At 38.9% G+C, this 25,188-nt stretch overlaps 1 protein-coding gene across 2 annotated transcripts in view; it reads right to left on the bottom strand.

Annotated features, from left to right (window-relative positions):
- Positions 1 to 25,188, bottom strand: part of SUCLA2 (succinate-CoA ligase ADP-forming subunit beta) — a 74,371-nt gene that overhangs the window by 32,387 nt on the left and 16,796 nt on the right. For both annotated transcript variants that reach the window (XM_023187265.1, XM_023187266.1), the window contains 2 exons: positions 9,452 to 9,580; positions 5,034 to 5,172 (listed from right to left, as the gene is read on the bottom strand). In XM_023187265.1, coding sequence (XP_023043033.1) covers positions 5,034 to 5,172; positions 9,452 to 9,580 — 268 coding nt within the window. The remainder of the gene's footprint in view (positions 1 to 5,033; positions 5,173 to 9,451; positions 9,581 to 25,188) is intronic.

Here is a 25,188-nt window from a genome sequence, read left to right as displayed (position 1 = left end):
AGCGAGACTCCGTCTCAAAAAAAAAAAAAAAAAAAATGGTGAAAACTAAATAAAATATTTAGTCTAGCTAACAGTAATGAGCCAATGTCAACTAACTACTTGGGTGTATACAGCTAAATAAGATGTCATCAATGGGTGAAGGTCATGCAAGACTGTATTATTTTAACAACTTCCTGAAAGTGTATTTGTTTCAATATTGTAAGTTAAATTATAATTTTATTTATAATTTTTCATTTATTTAAAAAAAAAAGAGGCCACAGGAGCAAGCCTGAAAGTGGCCTCTGCTGGCCAAATCTGGGACAGTCGATGCAACAAAATAATGATTAAAAGGGATAACTCATTGATTAAAGAATGGATGAGCCCATCCTCATACAAATGAATGGGGCAGAAGAGAAAGTTCTTCTTTTAATACAAAGTCAACTACTAAATATAGAGGGAATGATGCAGTTAGAAAATCATCAGTAGATGCCAAAACTAATGGGTAAAAGTTTGACAAGTAGTATAATATTTTCCCACAAATTTCATAGTAATTACAATGGGAAAAAATAATGATTCTATAATGAAAAAACCTTCTGGACATTACCTTAAACAAGTGAGCCAAGTTAACATTATCAATACTGGAACAAACCAACATAATGTACCTCCTGACAACGTGCACTATGAAGGAAAAAAACACCATGAGGGAACATCAAACAGAGAAACACAAACTGAAGGGCATTCTACGAAATAAATGACCCCTTCTTTAAAAAAGAAAAAAAAAAACAAAATGGAACAACAAAAACATAAGGTCAAGAAACAAATCAAACTTCAAGATCTGTTCCAGGTCAAATGGACCTGACAACTCAATTCAATGTGTGATCCTGCTCCTGGGGGAAAATAGTATAACGGACATTACTAGGACACGTGGCTACATTTGAATATGTATTATGAATTAGATAATATTTTCTCAGTGTTAAATTTCTTGGTTTTCATAAATGTAGCCAGGTTATATAAGAGAATGTTCTTGGGTCACGCCTGTAATCCCAGCACTTTGGGAGGCCGAGGCGGGCAGATTACGAGGTCAGGAGATGAAGACCATTCTGGCTAACATGGTGAAACTCCGTCTCTACTAAAAATACAAAAAATTAGCCGTGTTGGCGGGCGCCTGTAGTCCCAGCTACTTGGGAGGCTGAGGCAGAAGAATGGTGAGAACCCAGGAGGCAGAGCTTGCAGTCTGCCAAGATTGCACCACTGCACTCCAGCCTGGGCGACAGAGCGAGACTGCCTCAAAAAAAAAAAAAAAAAAAAAAAAGAATGTTCTTGTTTTTAGATACTAGAAGAACAATGTCTTCCAACTTACTCTTAATGATTCCAAATATATTTTTATACACACAAATGCATGTTTACGCAGACAGAAAGAGAGCAGAAAGAGAATAAAATAGAGTGAAATGTAAACAACGGGCAATGTTGAGGAAAGTGTGGAAAGTGTATTTAGAAGTTCCCTATACTGTTTATTTCTGTATCAAAATTTAAAAGTAAGGGGGAAAAAAGCCCACATGGTACCATATTCACAGCAAGGAATGATTTAGTTCAGCAAAATATCACCCATTAAATTAAATTAATGCTGCTAAATAGGAAAAAATTTGGCAATTCTTATCCTTTTACTTTCCATATAAATTGGATAAGGATCCACTCTTGGATGGTTCTTGGACAGTTTTTAGTTAATCCTTAGATAACTTCATTTAAGTTATACAAGCTGGTGCAAAAGTAATAGCCGTTTTTTTAAAAAATGGCAACAACTGCAATTTTTGCACCAACCTAAATATTAAGAAACTGACCCCTTTGATAATGAGTATTCCTCACAATGAACACTACATTCCTTGCAGTTGTTCAGTTTGAAATATTTTCTCATTTCCATTATTGTTTCTTTATTAATTCATAAAGTATTTTCTTTATATTTAAAAAAGAAATAAGCTGGGTGTGATAGTTCACACCTTTAATCCCAGAACTTTAGGAGGCTGAGGTGGGAGGATGGCTTGAGCACACAAGCTGGAGACGAGCCTAGGCAACATACTGAGGGCCCATCTCTACAAAAAAATTTTTTAAAAATTAGCCAGGCATGGTGGCATGCGCCTGTAGTCCCAGCTACTCAAGAGGCTGAAGAGGGAGGATCGCATGAGCCCAGAAGACTACAATGAGCTGTGACTGTGTCACTGTACTCCGGCCTGGGCAACAGAGCAAGACTGTCTCAAAAAATTTAAAAATACAGTATTTTATATTAATTTCCAATGTTATTGCTTTGTATTTAAAGATCATTATCTGTGTTATGAATTCTTAGATATCTGCTAATACTTTTTAATTTGTGACTCAGTATTAAGGTTTTTTAAATCAGTATTTGGATTTTTAAAAAGTGTTTTTCTAAATACTGGGTAGCCCATTAAATTTTTAAAAGGGGGGGAGGGGCATGAGGAATACCTAGTGAAGGCAGTAGTCCTTGCTAGGCCTCTGGAGTACACTCCAGAAGATCAAGGCAGGTTTACTGAGGAAGCAGTTGAGGGCGATTCTCCAATGGAAAAAAACTCAGGGTGAAATCCCTAGGAAAGAAATTTCTTAGGCAGAAGGTCTGTAACAGGCAGTAGAAGCAGCCACTGACAATACATGCTCACAAGTAAGTATGGGTAGAATATCAGTAGAGCCCATTCTCAGTTCACACTGAGGTGCCTATTTCATGGTACTCAACAGGGGAGATGACATATTGGTAGTTTTCCTCTCTAGAAGTAACAAATGCATAGTACCAAAATCAATTTTTGCTTGGAGATTTCTCCTGAGTTTAAATCCACAGGAAAATAATCAGGATGACTGGTATTCTGGTGAGACTAGTATCTGTCTACTCTTCTTCACTCAGATACCACTGAGTTTCTGCCACGATCTTTGATAAAACTAAGGCCAAGGTTCTGGGAACATAGTAATGCTTTGGATAATTGTTCCCAGTGAATGGCTAAGGTTTTGGGGTGCTATTATTTCCCCAAATTTGGTAATTGAGGAGTCAAAGCTGTGATAAACTTGTATATATTAATATTTTATATATCTTTAAATGTGAAACACATAAGAGACTTAAAATTCAAACAATAATAACTTCTGAGACCATGAAGAAACTCAACCCATTCCCATGAGAAACTTTAAAAATTGCCATGGCTGAAAGAATCCCACTCCACCTAGAATCCATAATCCCTCTAGATAATATTCAGTCAAACAACAAATTAGAGAGAACATCAATTTCCTTGAACTTCTACCTCAAGAGAATCTGATGTAGGACTTCAGTTATCAAGGTCCTTTGGATCTTATCACATTTGGACTTTAAATTCCAAGTGTGTCTTCATGCAGTTTACTATTAGTTTTTTAGAGTATCTTAATGCCATAATTTAACCTGACTGCAGAACTTTAGCTTTACTTGAAAGCTTAAAAACAGAAAATAAAGTTCTCACTGTAGAACCTTTACTTTAGCTTTACTAAAAATAGAATAAGATACTCTAAAAAACTAAAAGTAAAGCTAAAGTAAAATATTAATTGATTAAACATGTAAAAAAAAAAAAGAAACAATTTAAAAAATAGAACATATCTGACTAAATTGACCCAAAAGAAAAAACAGAACACATTGAGGATGAATATTTACTGATCTTAAGATGGAGAAGGCTGGACACAGTGGCTCACGCCTGTAATCCCAGCACTTTGGGAGGCCAAGACGGGCGGATCATGAGGTCAGGAGATCGAGACCATGGTGAAACCCTGTCTCTACTAAAAAAATACAAAAAATTAGCCGGGCGTGGCAGGGGGTGCCTGTAGTCCCAGCTACTCAGGAGGCTGAGACAGGAGAATGGTGTGAACCTGGGAGGCGGAGTTTGCAGTGAGCCGAGATCGCGCCACTGCACTCCAGCCTAGGCAACAGAGCAAGACTCCATCTCAAAAAAAAAAGGTGTAAAAGATGGAGAAAAAAAATATCTCAGTATAAAAGTAATGGAACTTGGCGGCGCAGGGGCTCACGTGTGCAATTCCAGCACTTTGGGAGGCCGGGGCAGGCAGATCACCTAAGGTCAGGAGGTCAAGACCAGCCTGGCCAACCAACATGGTGAAACCTCACCTCTACTAAAAACACAAAAAAAATTATCTAGGTGTGGTGGTGCATGCCTGTAGTCCAAGCTACTTGGGAGACTGAAGCAGAAGAATTACTTGAATCCAAGAGGCGGAGATGGCAGTGAACCCAGATCACGCCATTGCACTCCAGTGTGGGCAACAAAGCAAAGCAAGACTCAGTCTCAAAAAAAAAAAAAGTAATGAGATTTGAGTACATGCAAAAACGAAAACATTTCCCCAAAAATCAAATGACATTAAACAATAAAGTACAATCTCAGAAAAAGATTCAGACCAAATGTCAGACAAAAGATTGACATCCTTAATATATAAAGACCCCATATACATAAAGAGTTCCCCAGGATATGTTACTAAGTGAATAAAGATGCAAAATGTATATAGTATGCAATCTATATATCCAGATAGCTAATTTGACAAAATTACAGCTCAATCACCACCACACTGGATACACTAACCCAGCACTGCCCAATAAAACCTTCTGCAATGATGGAAATGTTCTATATGTGTGCTCTCTTAATATGGTAACCACATTTGGCTACTGAGTATTTGAACCATGACTAGTGCAACTAATTAAATGAATTTTTAAATCTTATGTAACTTTAATTAATTTTAATAACTACGTGTGGCTGATTGTCACTGTATTGGACAGCACAGTTCCGACCCCTCTGTGCTGTCTCTATAAGGTGTTTTATTTTTTTTTGTTTTGTTTTAATGGGTTTAATAGTTTGTTTTGTTTTAATGGGTTTAATATTGGTTCATATTCGTTCTATTTGTTATTTTTTAAAAAAAGCTTCTACATAGGTAGAAGTTTAACTTCTTGAACCTCTATGAGTTTAACTTCCTTAGGGAAGCATATAACACAGAAATAAATGAATAATCATATTAGACAAAAGAAGATACTTTACCAGCTCCATCTGAATCTTCCACCATTGGATTTATTTCTATCATGGTTGCATCATATTTCAGAAAAAGGCTGTAAAGCTTGACCATGTTTTCTGCTGCTGATTCCACAATATTAGGTGGAAATCCCATCTTCTGTGCAAGCTGAAATCAATTTCTTTTTATTATAGGTGGTTTGCATATGTCTAATCAACATTATTGTAAATAAAAAGCCTTGTAGTTTATCACTTAAACGATAAATATGAGTCATTTATAGTCAAACATTAATTACTGAAATAGCAGCTACCATTACTAAATGGTTAAACAAAACTTTTTACTCAAAATCTTAAACAAAACTTTACTCAAAATATTATGCCCATTTTATAGATGAGAAAGAGATTCAGAGATATCAAGTAACTTGCCATTGGCCTAGATTCCAGTTCCAGGGTTTATTCCATAATGTCCATACTGCCTAAGCTTTATGGCCAACCTAAGCTGAAAGGAGAGGCTTATAACTTATTAAAACTATATACAAAATGTGGGCCAGGCACAGTGGCTCACGCCTGTAATCCCTGCACTTTGGAAGGCCGAGGGGGCCAGATTGCTTGAGGCCAGGAGTTAGGGACCAGCCTGGCCATCCACAGTGAAACCCTGACTCTACTAAAAATATAGAATGTGACAACCCCAATGGTCCAAATAAAAGCTAAAATATTAGAAGACCCTATTTTACCTTTTGTGTAATTTATAAAGAGTGTCTATCACGCAATAACAATGCATGTCATTGAGTCAAATGAGTGTTACCCCATTCATTCAAAAATCTACTGAGCATCTAATACATTCCAGGCACTATGCTAGGCCCAAAAGATAAAGATATTTAACTTTATAATATCATAAAGGAGTTTACAGTCTTGAGGGATTCCCAATTAGAGATACCCATAGAGCTTTTAAACAACACAATATCAAGGTCCCAACTCAGAAGTTCTGGTTGACAAGTTCTACACTGGATCAAGCACCTATCATGTTTCAAGTTCCACAAGCAATTCTGAACCACTGGTACAGAGGATACATGTCTATATGTTTACTCTAACAGTGCTGCCACTGCTCAGGAACACTATGAGAATTCTTTCCTGTTTTTCATTTGCTATCTAAAGTTGTAACACATTCTTTTGATTTTCAGTAACAAAAAATTCTTAAATTCTTTGAAGATGAAGAAGATATTTACAAAGAGCCAAATGCCAATAAATAAAGTAAATGATCAAGTTAAACAATGTAATCTGGGCACAGTGGCTCATGTCTGTAATACCAGCACTTTGGGAGGACAAATGGATCACCTGAGGCCAGGAGTTTGAGACCAGCCTGGGCAACATGGTGAAAAACTGTCTCTACTAAAAATATAAAAATTAGCCAGGTGTGGTGGCGCATGCCTATAATCCCAGCTGAGACACAAAATTTGCTTTGAACTCAGGAGGTGGAGGTTGCAGTGAGCCGAGATCACACCACTGCACTCCTGCCTGGTGACAGAGTGAGACTCTGTCTCCAAAGAACAAACAAAAAAAAAGCACTAAGGAATGTAATCTTTTGTTATGACCTATTTCAAATAAAGAATAATATGAAAGTACCATTTTATTATGAAAGTTTTTCACTATGTCATAACTAATCTAAAAAACCAAAAACTAAAACCAAATGTTTAGGCTTAAACATTTGAAAACTACAAATTCTGATCAATTCATTATGACATGAATTTGCTAATGCTAGGCACTATTTCCATTCATAACCATCAGGAAAAATGCTATATAATCTTAGATTATTTCTTCATGTATTCTTGTAAATCAAGTATTTTCTTCCTCATCTAAATTTCACTCTCATCATCTTCACACAACTACCTAATAAATCAAATCTGTGCCTTTTAAACATTTATATCATTCATCTGACAAAATTATTTGCTTTACTCTCCATCAGAAACATTTCTCTATCTTCTTTAAACTTTTGTGCTGGTCAAAATTCTTGCACCTGGCTGGGCACAGTGGCTCACGCCTGTAATCCCAGCACTTTGGGAGGCCGAGGTGGGCAGATCATGAGGTTAGGAGTTTGAAACCAGCCTGGCCAACATGGTGAAACCCCGTCTCTGCTATAAATACAAAAATTAGCTGGGAATGGTGGCGGGTGCTTATAATCCCAGCTACTTGAGAGCTGAGGCAAAAGAATCGCTTGAACCTGGGAGGCAGAGGTTTCAGTGAGCTGAGATCATGCCACTGCACTCCAGTCTGGGTGACAGAGCAAGACTCCGTCTCAAAAAAAAAAAATTTATTGCACTTGCTGTACTTTTTTTTTTTTTTGAGACGGAGTCTCGTTCTGCTGCCCAGGCTGGAGTGCAGTGGCTGGATCTCAGCTCACTGCAAGCTCCGCCTCCCAGGTCCACACCATTCTCCTGCCTCAGCCTCCCGAGCAGCTGGGACTACAGGCGCCCGCCACCTCGTCCGGCTAGTTTTTTGTATTTTTTAGTAGAGACGGGGTTTCACTGTGTTAGCCAGGATGGTCTCGATCTCCTGACCTCGTCATCCGCCCGTCTCGGCCTCCCAAAGTGCTGGGATTACAGGTTTGAGCCACCGTGCCCGGCCTAACTTGCTGTACTTCAATACCATAAACTTATTCTTTTTTTTTTTTTGAGATGGAGTTTCACTCTTTTTGCCCAGGCTGGAGTGCAATGGTGTGAACTCGGCTCACCGCAACCTCCACTCCTGCCTCAGCCTCCCGAGTAGCTAGGATTACAGGCATGCGCCACCATGCCTGGCTAATTTTCTATTTTTAGTAGAGACGGGGTTTCTCCATGTTGGTCAGGCTGGTCTTGAACTCCTGACCTCAGGTGATCCACCCGCCTCGGCCTCCCAAAGTGCTGTGATTACAGGCGTGAGCCACCATGCCCAGCCATAAACTTATTCTGACATAGTTTTCTCATGAAGAAATGTTTAAGGAAAATGGTGTGAGCCCAGGAGGCGGAGCTGACAGTGAGCCAGGATCGCACCACTGTACTCCAGCCTGGGCAACAGAGCAAGACTCCATCTCAAAAAAAAAAAAAGAAAATAAAAATAAAAATAAAAATGTTTTACTTCAAAGTTCAATATTCAAATTTTTCTTTTAAGATGAGTCATTAGGCCAGGTACAGCGGCTCACATCTGTAATCCCAGCACTGGGAGGCCCAGGCAGGCAGAACACTTGAGATCAGGAGTTCTGGAACTACCTGCCAATATGGTGAAACCCTGTCTCTACTAAAAATACCCAAAAAAAGTTAGCTGGGCATGGTGGTGCATGCCTGTAATCCTAGCTACTTGGGAGGCTGAGGTGGGAGGATTGCTTGAATCTGAGAGGTGGAGGTTGCAGCGAGCCAAGATTGTGCCACTGCACGTTCCACCCTGGGTGACACAGCTAGACTCTCCATCTCAAAAACAAACAAACGAAAAGATGAGTCACTTAATTTTATATCCAAAGCAAACAATTTAATTCAATAGCAGCATTACAAATATTACCAAGCAACTCTCACAGGCCATAATATTAAACTCAATGGGGACTTTTTTTTGTGAGGGGACGAATGGAGGGGAAGACTCCATCTCAAAGAAAATAAATAAATAAAATAACAATGAAGGACCTTATTTGGATCCTGGGTCAAATTGTAGATGAAAAATTGATTTGAAACAACTAGAGAAATTTGAATGACTGAGTAAGTGATGACACTAAGAAATTATTGTTGGCTGGGAGTGGTGGCTCACGCCTATAATCCCAGCACTTTGGGAGGCTGAGGCGGGTGGATCACCTGGAGTCAGGAGTTCAAGACCAGCCTAACCAACAAGGTGAAACCCTGTCTCTACTAAAAATACAAAAATCAGCCAGGTGTGGCAGCAGGCGCCTGTAGTGCCAGCTACTTGGGAGGCTGAGACAGAAGAATTGCTTGATCCCAGGAGACGGAGGCTGTGGTGAGCCAAGATGGTGCCACTATATTCCAGCCTGAGCAACGGAGCGAGACTCCGTCTTAAAAAAAAAAGAAAAAGAAAGTATTGTTAATTTTACTAGACAAGGTAATGGTATAGTAATGACTTTTTTTTTTTTTGAGACAGAGTCTCACTCTGTCACCCAGGCTAGAGTGCAGCGGCACAATCTCGGCTCACTGCAACCTCCGCCTCCTGGGTTCAAGCAATTCTTCTGCCTCAGCCTCCCGAGCAGCTGGGACTATAGGCATGCACCACCATGCCTGGCTAATTTTTTTTTTATTTTTAGTAGAGAAGGGCGTTTCACTATATTGGCCAGGATGATCTCAAACTCCTGACCTTATGATCCGCCTGACACTCAAAATATTTAAATAAGTTTTGACAATTACTTCAGTTGTATAGTTATCTTTAAATATCATAATTCTCTAATCATAAGGTAGAAATTTTTCAGGAATACAACATACCTGGAGAGCTTGTTCCTTTTTGATGCCTTCTTCAATATCAATAGGTTCTTTAATTATTGCTTCAGGAGTCTCAGCAGCAACATCTTCAATGTTGACACCACCATGTGAACTTCCTATTAATACAGGACCCTGGCAAGAGTAGGAAACAACCAAAACTAGATTTATTTTAGACTCATCAATGAAACTTTAAAACCTACCCATGCATAATATCAGATGTAAGCATCTATTACTCTCTACCCATATTTTTAAATTTTCTTGAGAATTTATCCTCACATCTCCAGCATAGTGCCCTCTTATAAATATTCAATTAAAGCAATGAAAAAAAAGTAAAAAAAAAAAAGAAGAAAATAATGGCTTGCCTGCAAGAAAAATAGATTTAAAATATACACAAAAACTTATACCACAATAGCAACAACCTGGAACCAACCCAAATGCTCATCAATGATAGACTGGATAAAGAAAATGTGGCACATATACCATGGGATACTATGCAGCCATAAAAAAGAATGTGTTCATGTCCTTTGCAGGGACATGGATAAAGCTGAAAACTGTTATTCTCAACAAACTAACATAAGAACAGAAAACCAAACACTACATGTTCTCACTCATAAGTGGGAACTGAACAATGAGAACACATGGACACAGACAGGGGAACATCACACACCGGGGCCTGTGGTGGTTTGGGGGCAAGGGGAGGGATAACATTAGGAGAAATACCTAATGTAGATGACTGGTTGATGGGTGCAGCAAATCACCATGGCACATGTACACCTATGTAACAAATCTGCACTTTATGTACATGTATCCCAGAACTTAAAGTATAACTAAAAAAAAAAAAAAAAAGAAAAAAACAAATTTACACCAAATATGTAAACATATACATGTGAAATATAACCTATGCATTTTTCATAAAAACTGAAGGGACATTAAAAGTATTGCCTAAAGCAAAAACACTAGAAAATGCTGAAAACAGGTATTTGAAAGAAAAAGCCTAAGAAAACGTAAAGTCTAAGCTCTAATCCTACTGCAAGACAATGAAAAAGAAAGCTGGTAGCTGGGCGCAGTGGCTCTCACCTGTAATCCCAGCACTTTGGGAGGCCGAGGCGGGTGGATCACGAGGTCAGGAGATCGAGACCATCCTGGCTAACATGGTGAAATCCCATCTCTACTAAAAATACAAAAAATTAGCCAGGCATGGTGGCAGGCACCTGTAGTCCCAGCTACTGGGGAGGCTGAGGCAGGAGAATGGCCTGAACCCAGGAGGCAGAGCCTGCAGTGAGCCAAGATCGCGCCACTGCACTCCAACCTGGGCAACAGAGTCAGATTCCGTCTCAAAAAAAAAAAAGAAAAAGAAAGCTGGCCAGGCCCAGTGGCTCACACCTATAATCACAGCACTTTGGGAGGCCAAGGCAGGAGGAGTGAAGAGCAGCCTGGGCAACATAGTAAGACTCCATTTCTACAAAAAATACAAAGAAATTAGCCAGGCATGGTGACATGCCCCTTTAGTCCCAGCTACACAGCAGGCTGAAATGGGAGGATGACTTGAGACCGGGAGATCAAGGCTGCAGTGAGCTGTGATCACACCATGGCACTCCAGCATGGGGAAAGAGTAAGACCCTGTCTCAAAAAAAAAAGTAAAATAAAATAAATAAAAGAGAAAGCTAACTAGTTTGAAAGAACAGCTCTGGGTATTATCATGAACAATATGAGAAGGTACGGTATCAATACCAATAATTATTAACCTTTAAGTTCTTGAATATCAATCAAGAAAAAATCATAAATTATCTAATATATCTACTAATTTATGCATTAAACTAGAAATAATGTTAACATGAAAAAATAGAGAAACAATAAAACTGTATTTAAAGATTATTTACTGACAAAGGAAAATACTGATCTGTAGTGTGTTATGTAGTATATGTTTACACGTAGTGTTATGTATGAAAAAAGACACAAAACCCTAGGAAACAACCCTAGGTCGTTTTCTCAATTGTATTATTTTTTTTTTTTTAACATAAAATGCGTTTCAATGTGCTCCATATTGACAGAAACAAAAAAAGAGTGGGGAATAAAACATTAAAAGACTTTTGTTATTTTAAATGCAACTCTTTTCCAAAAAAATTGTTTTTACAATGAACATATTACTTTTATACCCAGGAAAAAAAAACAGGCATGACAATTTCTTTTTTTTTAAATCAAAAGACTAATTTCACTTTTCTTTTTTTTTTTTTGGATACGGAATGTTGTTCTGTCACCCAGGCTAGAGTGAAATGGTATGATCTCAGCACACTGTAACCTCTGCCCCCCAGGTACAAGGGGTTCTCCTGTCTCAGCCTTCCAAGTACCTGGGATTACAGGCATGCACCACCATGCCCAGCTAATTTTTGTATTTTTAGTAGAGACAGGGTTTCACCATCTTGGCCAAGTTGTCTTGAACTCCTGACCTCATGTGATTCACCCGCCTCAGCCTCCCAAACTGCTGGGATTACAGGCGTGAGCCACCATGCGAGCCTAATTCCACTTTTCTATCCTAGCACTTAGTGTTTTAGTAACATACTCATTTAAGGTATAAATTAAAGAAATAGTATTGCATTCGTTACTGTTTAGAGAACAAAACAGTCCTTCAAATAGTTAAAATACTGCGGTAACAAAAATTAAAAAGAAGAATCTATCACTTTTTTAAGAGTGTTAAACTTCTATTTAGGAAAAAATTATTTTTTATCATGTGATTCAATTTCTATAAACATTTGTAACAAGGAATTTGGGTGACTTTTGTCCCCAGGGTCTTGGAAGTAATTTCTAAACCCTCTAACCACATCTGATAGTTGATGCTAAACTAACAAGGAGACTTATGGTGGGCTCCTAGACAGTTTACACTAAGGAGATGACTCAGGTGGGCAATGGCCATGCCAGAAAGATCAATGTGATTAGAGGTTTGGGGTTTTCAGCCAAATTATATCAACCCACTCTGCAGAGAAGAAATGGGCTAAGTCAACTGCACAGACAATGATTCAATCAATGATACCCAGGCTGGGTGTGGTGGCTCACATCTGTAATCCTAGCACTTCGGGAAGCCAAGGCAGGAGGATTGCTTGAGTCCAGGAGTTCGAGACCAGCCTGGGCAACATAGTGAGAACCTGTCTCTACAAAAATTTAAAATTAAAAAAAAATTTTTTAATGCCTACACCATGGAACCCCAATGAAAACTCTGGACACCAAGGCCAGCAAGATGACAAAATAGGAAGCCCAAGACCATGCTCCCTGATAAAAACACTGACTTTAGCAACAATATATGATCCAAAAAGCTTTTATGACAATGACAGAAACCAATTAGGAAGTCACAGTACCCCAGGTAAGCTCAAAGCCAAGAACGTCTGTATCGAAATTGCCTGTGGGGCATCGAGAACAAAGGAGAGTACACAGGCTCATGGCAGCACCAGAAAACGTGTAACATCCCAGAGAGAAGCTGACACAGCTTGCCACAACTGAGAAAACACACTCAGCTCCTGATTTTTTTGCAGGTTGAGTATTCCTCATCTGAAATGCTTAGGACCACAAGATTTTGGATTTCTTTGAATATTGAAATATTAGCATTATACTTACCATTTGAGCACCCCAAATCTAAAAATCTGAAATCCAGAATGCTCCAATGAGCATTTCCTTTAAGTGTCATGTCAGTGCTCAAAAAGCTCAGGATGTTATAGCATTTTGGATTTCAGAATTTCAGATTTGGGATGCTCAACCTATATTTATACCACAAGATACTAGAAAAAGAACAGCTAGGCCGGGCGCAGTGGCTCACGCCTGTAATCCCAGCACTTTGGGAGGCCGAGGCAGGCAGGTCACGAGGTCAGGAGATCGAGACCCTCCCAACTAACACGGTGAAACCCCATCTCTACTAAAAATGCAAAAAAGTAGCCGGGTGTGACGGCGGGCGCCTGTAGTACCAGCTACTCGGGAGGCTGAGGCAGGAGAATGGCCTAAACCCAGGAGGCGGAGCTTGCAGTGAGCCAATATTGCACCACTGCACTCCAGCCTGGGCGACTGAGCGAGACTCTGTCTCAAAAATAAAAAAGAAAAAGAACAGCTAAACCCAAAGTTGGCAGAAGGAAGAAAATCATAAAGATTAGAGCAGAAATAAAAGAAACAGGGAATAGAAAAAAAAAAAATAATCAACTGCAAATTGGCTCATTGAAAAAGTGAATAAAATTGACAATTCTTTGACAATTAAAAAAAAAAAGACTGAAAAAACAAAAATCAGAAGTGAAAGGAGACATTACAACTGTAACAGAAATAGAAAAGAGCCTGAGACTGCTATGAAAAACTATATATCAACAAATTGGATAAACCAGAAGAAATGGATAACTTCCTAGAAACAGTCTTCAAAATCATAAAGAAATAAAAACTACGAACAGACCTATAAGTAGTAATGATACTGAATCAGTAATCAAAAACATCTAAGCAACAGGAAGCCCAGGACCAAAGGGCTACACTGGAAAATTCTATCAAACATTTAAAGAACTGAACCAATCTTTCCCAAACTCTTTAAAATATTGAAAAGGACAGAAAATTTCCATACTCACTCTATGAAGCCAGCATTACCATGATACCAAAATCAGAGAAAGGTATTAAAAGAAAACTACAGGATAATACCTCTGATTAATAATGATGAAAAAAAAAATCCTCAACAAAATACTAGCAAACTGAATTCAACAACACATTAAATGGACTTGACATCATGATCAAGTAGGACTTACTCCTAGAATGCAAGGATGGTTCAACATACAGAAATTCAGTATAATACATCCTATTAACAGAATGAAGGACAAAAACCACAATAATCTCAATTGGCACATAAAAGGCATTTAACAAACTTGAATACCCTTTCATGATAAAAACAATCAACAAAAAAAGACTGAAGGAAATGGCCTCAATATAATAAAGGCCATATAAGAAAACTCGTAGCCAACATCATATGCAAAAATGAGAAACTGAAAATCAATGTGCATAAATCACAAGCATTCCTATACACAAATAGACAAAGAGCCAAATCATGAGTGAACTCTCATTCACAACTGCTACAAAGAGAATACAATACCTAGAAATACAACTTACAAGAGATATGAAGGACCTCTTCAAAGAGAACTACAAACCACTGCTCAAGGAAGTAAGAGAGGACACAAACAAATGAAAAACATTCCATGCTCATAGATAGGAAGAATCAGTATCATGAAAATGGCCATACTGCCCAAAGTATTTTACAGTCCGTGCTATCCCCATCAAGCTACCATTGACTTTCTTCACAGAATTGGAAAAAAACTACTTTAAATTTCATATGGAACCCAAAGAGCCCACGATAATCCTGAGCAAAAAGAACAAAGCTGGAGGCATCATGCTACCTGACTTCAAACTATACTACAAGGCTACAGTAACCAAAACAGCATGGTACTGGTACCAAAACAGATATACAGAACAATGGAACAGAACAGAGGCCTCAGAAATAATGCCACACATCTACAACCATATGATCTTTGACAAATCTGGCAAAAACAAGCAATAAGAAAGGATTCCCTATTTAATAAATGATGTTGGGAAAACTGGTTAGCCATATGCAGAAAGCTGAAACTGGATCCCTTCCTTACACCTCATACAAAAATTAACAAGATTGATTAAAGACTTAAACATAAGACCTAAAACCATAAAAACCCTAGAAGAAAACCTAGGCAATACCATTCAGGACATAGGCAATGGCATGAATAAACACCAAAGCATGAATAAAACACCAAACTTCATGAATAAAACACCAAAGCAATGGCAACAAAAGCCAAAATGGACAAATGGGATCTAACTAAACTAAAGAGCTTCTGGACAGCAAAAGAAACTATCATCAGAGTGAACAGGCAACCTACACAATGGGAGAAAATTTTTGCAATCTATACATCTGATAATATCCAGAATCTACAAGGAACTTAAACAAATTTACAAGAAAAAAAAATCTCATCAAAAAGTGGGAGAAGGATATGAACAGATACATCTCAAAAGAAGACAACACTTATACAGCCAACAAACATATGAAAAAAAGCTCATCATCGATGTTCATTAGAGAAATGTGAATCAAAACCACAGTGAGAGATACTATTTCATGACAGATAGAATGGTGATCATTAAAAAGTCAGGAAACAGGCTGGACACGGTGGCTCAGGCCTATAATCCCAGCACTTTGGGAGGCCAAGGTGGGCGGATCATGAAGTCAGGAGATCGAGACTATCCTGGTTAACATGGTGAAACCCCGTCTCTACTAAAAATAAAAGAATTTAGCCGGGAGTAGTGGAGGGTGCCTGTATTTCCAGATACTCAGGAGTCTGAGGCAGGAGAATGGCATGAACCTAGGAGGTGGAGGCTGCAGTGAGCTGAGATCGTGCCGCTGCACTCCAGCCTGGGTGACAGAGCCAGACTCCGTCTCAAAAAATAAATAAATAAAAAATAAAAAATAAATAAAAAGACAAAAACAAATTGAAAGACATTTTGTGATCACAGATTGGAAGGCTTCATATTGTTAAAATGTGCATACTACTGTAAGCAATCTACAGATTCAATGTAATCTCTATCAAAATCTCAATGGCATTTTTTTATAAAAATAGAAAAATACGGCCGGACATGGTAGCTGACGCCTGTAATCCCAGCACTTTGGGAGGCTGAGGCGGGTGGATCACGAGGTCAGGAGATCGAGACCATCCTGGCTAACATGGTGAAACCCAATCTCTACTAAGTATACAAAAAAAAAATTAGCCAGGCAAGGTGGCGGACACCTGTAGTCACACCTACTCGGGAGGCTGAGGCAGGAGAATGGTGTGAACCTGGGAGGTGGAACTTGCAGTGAGCTGAGATCCTGCCACTGCACTCCAGCCTGGGCAACAGAGCCAGCCTCTGCCTTAAAAAAAAAAAAAAAAAAAAGGCAAGAAAAATACACTTAAATGCATATATAATCTCAAAAGACCCAGAACAGTCAAAACAATCTTGAGAAAAAAAAAGAAAAGGGAGGTCTCACACTTCTTTTAAAATATATTGTAAGGTTACAATTATCAAAACAGCATGATAATGCATAAAAAAGACATATAGATTAATGGAATAGAAAAGAGAACCCAGAAATATTTCCTCAGGTATATGATTACATGATCTTCAATAATGGTGTGAAAGCTACACAAGAGGGCAAAAAGAACAGTCTCTTCAACGAACAGTGCTGGAAAAATTGGAAATCCACATGCAAATGAGTGAAATTAGACCCTTACCATAAACTACATGCTAAAATTTACTCAAAATTGATTAAAGACCTAAACATAAAACTTGAAACTATAAAACTCATAGAGGAAAACAGAGACAAAACAGTTTATGACATTGGATTTAGCAATGATTTCTTGGATTTAGCAATGATTTCTTAAATATGATACCAAAGGCACAGGCAGAAAAAAAGCAAAAATTGACAAATGGAACTATATCAAACTTAAAAACTTCACAGCAAAGGAAATAATCAACAAAGTAAAAAGGCAATCTATATAATGAGAGAAAATATTTGCAAACCATATATATGGTTAACAGCTGAAATCCAGAATATGTAAGATCTTCTACAACTCAATAACCAAAAAAAATAAAAATAAAAAACCCAAACAAAAAAATTTAAAGATAGGCAAAGGACTTAAATAGACATTTCTCCACAGCAGATCTACAAATGGCCTATAAGAACATGAAAAGATACTCAATATCACTAATCACTGGGGGAATGCAAATAAAAACCACAGTGAAATATAACCTCACACCCTTTAGGATGGCTACTACCAAACAAACAGGAAATGAATGTTGACGAGGATGCAGAAAAATTGGAAGCTTTGTCTGCTGTGGGGAAAAGAAAGAAAGATCAGACTGTTACTGTATCTATATAGAAAAAAGTAGACATAAGAGACTCCATTTTGTTCTGTATTTGAGATGCTGTTAATCTGTGACCCTACCCCCAACCTTGTCCTTGCAAGAGACATGTGCTGTGGTGACTCAAGGTTTAAAGGATTTTGGGCTGTGCAGGGTGTGCTTTGTTAAACAAGTGCCTGAAGGCAGCTTGCTGGTTAAAAGTCATCACCATTCTCTTAATCTCAAGTACCCAGGGATACGCACACTGCCAAAGGCTACAGGGACCTCTCCTAGGAAAGCTAGGTATTGTCCAAGGTTTCTTCTCATGTGATGGTCTGAAATATGGCCTCATGGGAAGGGAAAGACCTGATCATCCCCCAGCCTGACACCCGTGAAGGGTCTGCGCTGAGGAAGACTAGTACAAGAGGAAAGAAGGCCTCTTGGCAGTTGCTGGCAGTTGAGATAGAGAAAAGCATCTGTCTCCTGCCTGTCCCTGGGCAATGGAACATCTCAGTATAAAACCCGATTTTACGTTCTGGTTACTAAGAAAGGAGAAAACCGCCTTAGGGTGAAAGGCGGGACTTGCTAGCGCAATGCTGCTCTTTAAGCACTAAAAAGGTTTATGGAGATGTTTACATATGCATATCAAGGCACAGCACTTTTCCTTAAACTTATTCATGTCACAGAGATCTTTATTCATATGTCTTACTGCTGACTTTCTCCCTACAATGATCCTATTATCCTGCCACTTCCTTTTCTTTAAGATGGTAAAGATAATTAAAAATAAATACTAAGGGAACTCAGAGACCGGTGCTGGTGTGGGTCCTGTGGGTCCTCTGTATGCTGAGTGCCGGTCCCCTGGGCCCACTTTTTCTTTCTCTATACTTTGTGTATCATTTCTTTTCTCAAGTCTCTCGTTCCACCTAAGGAGAAACGCCCACAGGTGTGGAGGGGCAGGCCACCCCTTCAGTCTGCTGTTAGTTGGAATAAAAAATGGTACAGCTCAGCCAGGCGTGGTGGCTCATGCCTGTATTCCCAGCACTTTGGGAGGCCAAGGAAGGCAGAATACCTGAGGTCAGGAGTTCAAGACCAGTCTGGCCAAAATGGTGAAACCCTGTCTCTACTAAAAATACAAAAATTAGCCGGGCATGGTGGTGCACGCCTGTAGTCCCAGCTACTCGGGAGGCTGAGGCAGGAGAATCACTTGAACCTGGGAGGCGGAGGTTGTGGTGAGCCAAGATCACACCACTACACTCCAGCCCGGCCAACAGAGCGAGACTCCATCTCAAAAAAACACAAAAATAAAAAAATTAGCAGGGTGTGTTGGCAGGTGCCTGTAATTCCAGCTACTCAGGAGGCTGAGGCAGGAGAATCACTTGACCCTGGGAGGCTGAGGTTGCAGTGAGCTGAGACTGCACTACTGCACTCCAGCCTGGGAGACATAGCAAGACTTGCCTCAAAAAAATTAAATAAAATGGTACAGCTGTTATGGAAAACACTATAAAAGTTTCTCAAAAAATTAAAAATAGAATTACCATATGATCCAGTAATCCCACTTCTAAGTATATATCCAAAAGAAAACAGATCTCAAAGAAATAATTGAACATCCATGTTCACTGTAGCATTACTGACAATAGCCAATAGATGAAAGCAATCTTAATGCCCATCAAAAGATGAATGGATAAAGAAAATGCAGTATATATATAAAATGGAATAGTACTCAGCCATAAATAAGGAAACCTTGTCATACACTATATCCTGAATAAACCTTGAGGACATTATGCTGAGATAAAGCAGTCACAAAAAGACAACTACTTCAGGTATCTAAAATACTCAAACTTTTTTTTTTTTTTTGAGACGGAGTCTCACTCTGTGGCCCAGGCTGGAGTGCAGTGGCCAGATCTCAGCTCACTGCAAGCTCCGCCTCCCAGGTTCACGCCATTCTCCTGCCTCAGCCTCCCAAGTAGCTGGGACTACAGGCGCCCGCCACCTCGTCCGGCTAGTTTTTTGTATTTTTTAGTAGAGATGAGGTTTCACCGTGTAAGCCAGGATGGTCTTGATCTCCTGACCTCGTGATCCGCCCGTCTTGGCCTCCCAAAGTGCTGGGATTACAGGCTTGAGCCACTGCGCCCGGCAATACTCAAACTTTTAGAAACATGAAACAGAATGGTGATTACCAGGGGCTGGAGGGAAGGCAGACAGGGAAAAGGGAATTGTTCAATGAAGGGCTTTAATTTTGCAAGACAAAAAAAGTTCTGGAAAATTAAAGAAAAAAAAAGATTTGGAGATCTCTTCTGGAGATGTTACACAAAACGTGCAAACTGTTTTACTCTGTTCCTTTTACTAAAAGAGAAATTAACCTTCTCCTTCTTTCCTCCCTCCCTTTCTTTCTTTCTTTCTTTCTTTCTTTCTTTCTTTCTCTCTCTCTCTCTCTTAGTATGCACTCTTATACTGCATACTCAAAATGGGTAAGGTAAATTTTTTGTTATGTTTTTGACAATCAAAAAAACGAAACTCTGAACATCAAAAGCTTGGGGAGCTTTGGGTTGGCAATATTCTGCATACTGTCACACATTAAGATGCTAGCAAGACAAAACATTCCTGAGAAGAGTGGAAACTTCATGTTTGGGAACCCTCCCAGACCTTGTCCTATGTGTCTTTTCATTTGGCTGGTTATGATTTGTATACCCTTTGGCTATAATAAAACTGTAATTCTAAGTTTAACATTTTCCTGAGCTCTGTGAGTTGTTCTAGGGAATTAACCCTCAAATTTGTAGCTAGCTAGTCAGAAATGAGGGTAAGCTGGAGACCACTAAAATTGAGGCTGGTGTCTAAAGTAAGGGCAATCATGTGCAGGACTATGCCCTTAACCTCTGAAGTTTGGCTAAACTCTGGGCACTCGGTATTAGAACTCCTTTCAGTATAAAAAAAAAACTTAAATAGAAGAATTCATTGAGCCTTCTGAGGCTAAAGAAGACAACATTAGCAAGTCTAAGTAAAGAGAAATGTTTGAAATTATGGTCTAATTTTCAGTCCCTCTATAAATTTCAAATGAAAGGGTATTCTTCGTTTCCTCTCTAGCAAGGCAGTTCATAATTATAAGCTTTTACAATGATCTAAAGAGCAGGAAAAAATTCGGATTGAAGAAGAGCCAGTTCAGTATTAGTCATGCCACTGAAATAGAATATAGACAAATTAAGTCTATAGATAACCATAAAATATAATTTTATTCAACAGGAGAGGTACAGACCAACAAATCTTTAAAATATTCTAACAGAAACAAGAGTTTCGCTCTGCCAGTCAGGCTGGAGTGCAGTGACTCTTGGTTCACTGCAAGCTCCGCCTACGGGGTTCACGCCACTCTCCTGCCTCGGCCTCCCAAGTAGCTGGGACTACAGGTGCCAGACGCCACGCCCAGCTAATTTTTTGTATTTTTAGTACATGAGCTCAAAGATCAGGCTTTTAATTAACCCAATCAGACAAAGATATAAAGGAATCAAAAGAAATGAAGAAAGTCTTTAAGAAATATGGGATTATGTAAAACAGCCAAACCTAAGAATAATTGGTGTTCCTGAGGAAGAAGAGAAGGCTAGACATTTAGAAAACTTATTTGAGGGAATAATTGAGGAAAACATTCCTGGCCTTGCTAGAGATTTAAGTTTTTTTTGTTTTTGTTTGTTTTTTGTTTTTTGTTTTTGTTTTTGTTTTGAGACGGAGTCTCACTCTGTCGCCCAGACTGGAGTGCAGTGGCGCGATCTCGGCTCACTGCAAGCTCCGCCTCCCAGGTTCACGCCATTCTGCCTCAGCCTCCCGAGTAGCTGGGACTACAGGCGTTCGCCACCAGGCCCGGCTAATTTTTTGTATTTTTTAGTAGAGACGGGGTTTCACCGTGTTAGCCAGGATGGTTTCGATCTCCTGACCTCATGATCCACCCGTCTCGGCCTCCCAAAGTGCTGGGATTACAGGCGTGAGCCACCGTGCCCGGCCGCTAGAGATTTAGATATCCAAATACAAGAAACTCAAAGAACTCCTCGGAAATTTCATTAAGAAAAGATCATCTGGCCAGGCGCGGTGGCTCAAGCCTGTAATCCCAGCACTTTGGGAGGCTGAGACGGGGGGATCACGAGGTCAGGAGATCGAAACCATCCTGGCTAACACGGTGAAACCCCGTCTCTACTAAAAAATACAAAAATACTAGCTGGGCGAGGTGGTGGGCGCCTGTAGTCCCAGCTACTCCGGAAGCTGAGGCAGGAGAATAGCGTGAACACGGGAGGCGGAGCTTGCAGTGAGCTGAGATCCGGCCACTGCACTCCAGCCTGGGCGACAGAGCCAGACTCCGTCTCAAAAAAAAAAAAAAAAAAGAAAAGATCATCACTGAAGCACACAGTTGTCAGGTATCTAAAATCAACACGAAGGAAAGAATTCTAAGAGCTGTGAGACAAAAGCATCAAATGATCTATAAAAGAAAACCTATCTGACTAACAGCACACTTCTCAGCAGAAACCTTATAAGCCTGAAGGGAATTGGGGTCCTCTCTTTAGCCTCCTTAAACAGAATAACTGTTAGTCAAGAATTTTGTATCCAGCAAAATGAATAAATCCAGCAAAACTAAAACCTTTCATAAATGAAAGAGAAATGAAGTCATTTTCAGACAAACACATGCTCAGGGAATTTGCTGCTACCGAACCAGCACTATAGGAAATGCTAAAATAAGTTATAAATCCCGAAAAAAAAGTTCAACATGCACTAAAATAGAACTTCTTGAAAGCAAAAAGCAAAAACAAAAACAAAAAAAAACTCATAGGGCCTGTAAAACTATAACACAACAACAGTTTATCTAGGCAACAACTGATACTGATGAATAGAACAGTACCCCACATCTCAATATTAACGTTGAATGTAAATGGCCTAAATGCTCCAATTAAAAGATATAGAATGGCAGAATGAATTTAAAAATCACAATCGAAATATCTGCTTTCTTCAGGAGACTTACCTAACACATAAGAATTCATATAAACTCAAGATAAAGGGATGGAAAAGATACGCTACACAAATGAAAACCAAAGCAAGCAGGAGTTTTGTCTATTCTATTCTATTCTGTTTTGTCTATTCTTATATCAGACAAAACAGACTTTAAGGCATCAGCAGTCAAAAAAGACAAGGTCATTATATAATGATAAAAGGAACAATCCAACAAGAAGATACTGTAATACTAAAGTTATATGCACCTAACACTGGAGCTCTCATATTTATAGAACAGTTACTACTAGACCCAAGAAATAAAATAGCAACACAATAATAGTGGTGGACCTAAAAGTACTCCACTGACAGCACTAAACAGATCAAGACAGAAAGCCAACAAACAGTGGACTTAAGCTATACCCTAAAACAAATGGACTTAACAGAAATTTACAGAACATTCTGCCCAACAACTGCAGAATATACATTCTTCTTAGCACATGGAACATTCTCCAACACAGGCCACAAAACAAGTCTCAATAAATTTAAGAAGGTTGAGATCATATCAAGTATCTTCTCAGACAACAGTGGAATAAAATTAGAAATCAGCTCCCAAAGGAACTGTCAACACTATACAAATACATGGAAATTAAATAATCTGCTCCTGAATGATTTGGGGATTAACAATAAAATCAAGATGGAAATCAAAAGATTCTTTGAAATGAATGGTAATAGTGATGGACAAAGCCATTCCATGGGCATCTTCCAACCTAAGAGATCTCAGGTAGAAAGTATCCCCAGTGCCATGGAAAGGTTCAACAATAGACTACAACATGTAGACAAAAGAATTTTAGAGCTCAAAGTCTCGATCTCCTGACCTTGTGATCCGCCCACCTTGGCCTCCCAAAGTGCTGGGAATACAGGCGGGTGTCACCGTGCCCGGCCTCTTTTCCTCATTTTAGTTTTACTTTCTCTTTTTATATCAACTGGTAAAAGAAATGAAAAGCCATAGAGAAAGCAACACTAGTTGAGGAGAAAAGTTAATATTACATTCTCACTAAGTAAAAATCAAGTCTTCAACAATTGGTTATAAGTTAGAAAAAAAACTAAAAAAAAAAAAAAAAAAAAAAAGGAAACAATAATACACAGAAGAAAGTGGAGTCTCTATTTGTCTTAATTCCACAACCAGTTAGAAAGGAGCCAACTTGTATGGGTAAACAGGTTAAACAATGACTGTAGTTCCACGTTTGGTCATCACTGTAGAATGAATAGCTAGTTCACGTTCAAATGACTTGGCTTCACTTTTAAATCTTAGTAATAAACTTTCAAAACAATTTCATTTCAAGCAAGTAGCTGAAATTTCAAATATGTTAATAATGCTAATTTTCACTTTCTTAACCTAAATTCTTTTCTTGTTGGTATTTTTTAAAATTTGCCTTAAAATAAGCTTAAATATAAAAGGCTTAAATGACAAACCAGCCATATGTAAAGATCTGTAGCCGGCATCGTGGCAGGTGCCTGTAATCCCAGCTACTCGGGAGGCTGAGGCAGGGGAATCATTTGAACCTGGGAGGCGGAGGTTGCAGTGCGCCATGATGGCACCACTGCACTCCAGCCTGGGCAACAGAGCAAAAAAATTAAAAATAAAAATAAAAAATAAAGATGTGTATTTAAAAAAAAATCATACAAAATAAAACTAGAATTTTTAAGCACATTTTGTAACTATTTCAGGTAAAGTCAAAAATTGACACAAGAAAACGTCCCACTCATTTGCAGCAGACTGCAGTTGTTTTACCAGAAAAATAAAGTAGTAAATGTGATTTATTAAATAGACTTGACTCAGCCCAAAGTACCCAAAAGGCACTAGGCAAATGTTAAGAAATCTAATTTAACAAAGGTATCACACAGACAGTAGGTACTTTAATTGATTTTCTGGCATGCCAACCCCATGGAAGATATCCTCTGGAATCAGGATGTGAAAGGTACTAAAGACCAGTAGAACCTATGACACATCTCCTAAAAACAAGTCAGTCATAAAAGTAATTGTTTTCTGTTTTTTAGTTTTATTTTATTTTATTTTTTTCTTCAACTTTTAAGTTCAGGGGTACATGTGCAGAATGTGTAGGTTTGTTACAAGGTAAACATGTGCCATGGTGGTTTGCTGTACAGATCATCCCATCACCCAGGTATTAAGCCCAACATCCACTAGCTATTCTTTCTGATGCTCTCCCTACCCCCACCCCCATCCCGACAGGCCCCAGTGTGTGTTGATCCCCACCTTGTGTCCATGTGTTCGTTCTCATCATTCAGTTCCCACTTATAAGTGGAAACACACGGTGTTTGGTTTTTTGCTCCTGCATTAGTTTGCTGAGGATAATGGCTTCCAACTCCATCCATATCCCTGCAAAGGACATAATCTCATTCCTTTTTTATGGCTGCAGAGTATTCCATGGTGTATATGTACCATATTTTCTGTATCCAATCTATCATTGATGGATGTTAAGGTTGACTCCATGTCTTTGCTATTGTGAATAGCGCTGCAGTGAACATACTGATGCATGTATCTTTGTAATAGAATGATTTATATTCTTTTGGGCATATACCCATTAGTGGGATTGTTGGGTCAAATAGTATTTCTGCCTCTAGGTCTTTGAGGAATTGCCACACTGTCGTCCACAATGGTTGAACTAATTTACACTCCCGTCAACACTGTAAAGACATTCCTTTTTCTGCAAAACCTCACGAGCACCTGTTGTTTTTTGACTTTTTAATAACAGCCACCTGAGTGGCATGAGATGGTGTCTCATTGTGGTTTTCATTTGCTTTTCTCTAATGATCAGTGATAAGCTTTTTAATCACATGTATGTTGGCCATATGTG

Source organism: Piliocolobus tephrosceles, chromosome X (assembly GCF_002776525.5).
Source record: "Piliocolobus tephrosceles isolate RC106 chromosome X, ASM277652v3, whole genome shotgun sequence".
NCBI lineage: Eukaryota > Metazoa > Chordata > Mammalia > Primates > Cercopithecidae > Piliocolobus > Piliocolobus tephrosceles.
This window is presented reverse-complemented; position numbering and strand designations above follow the sequence as displayed.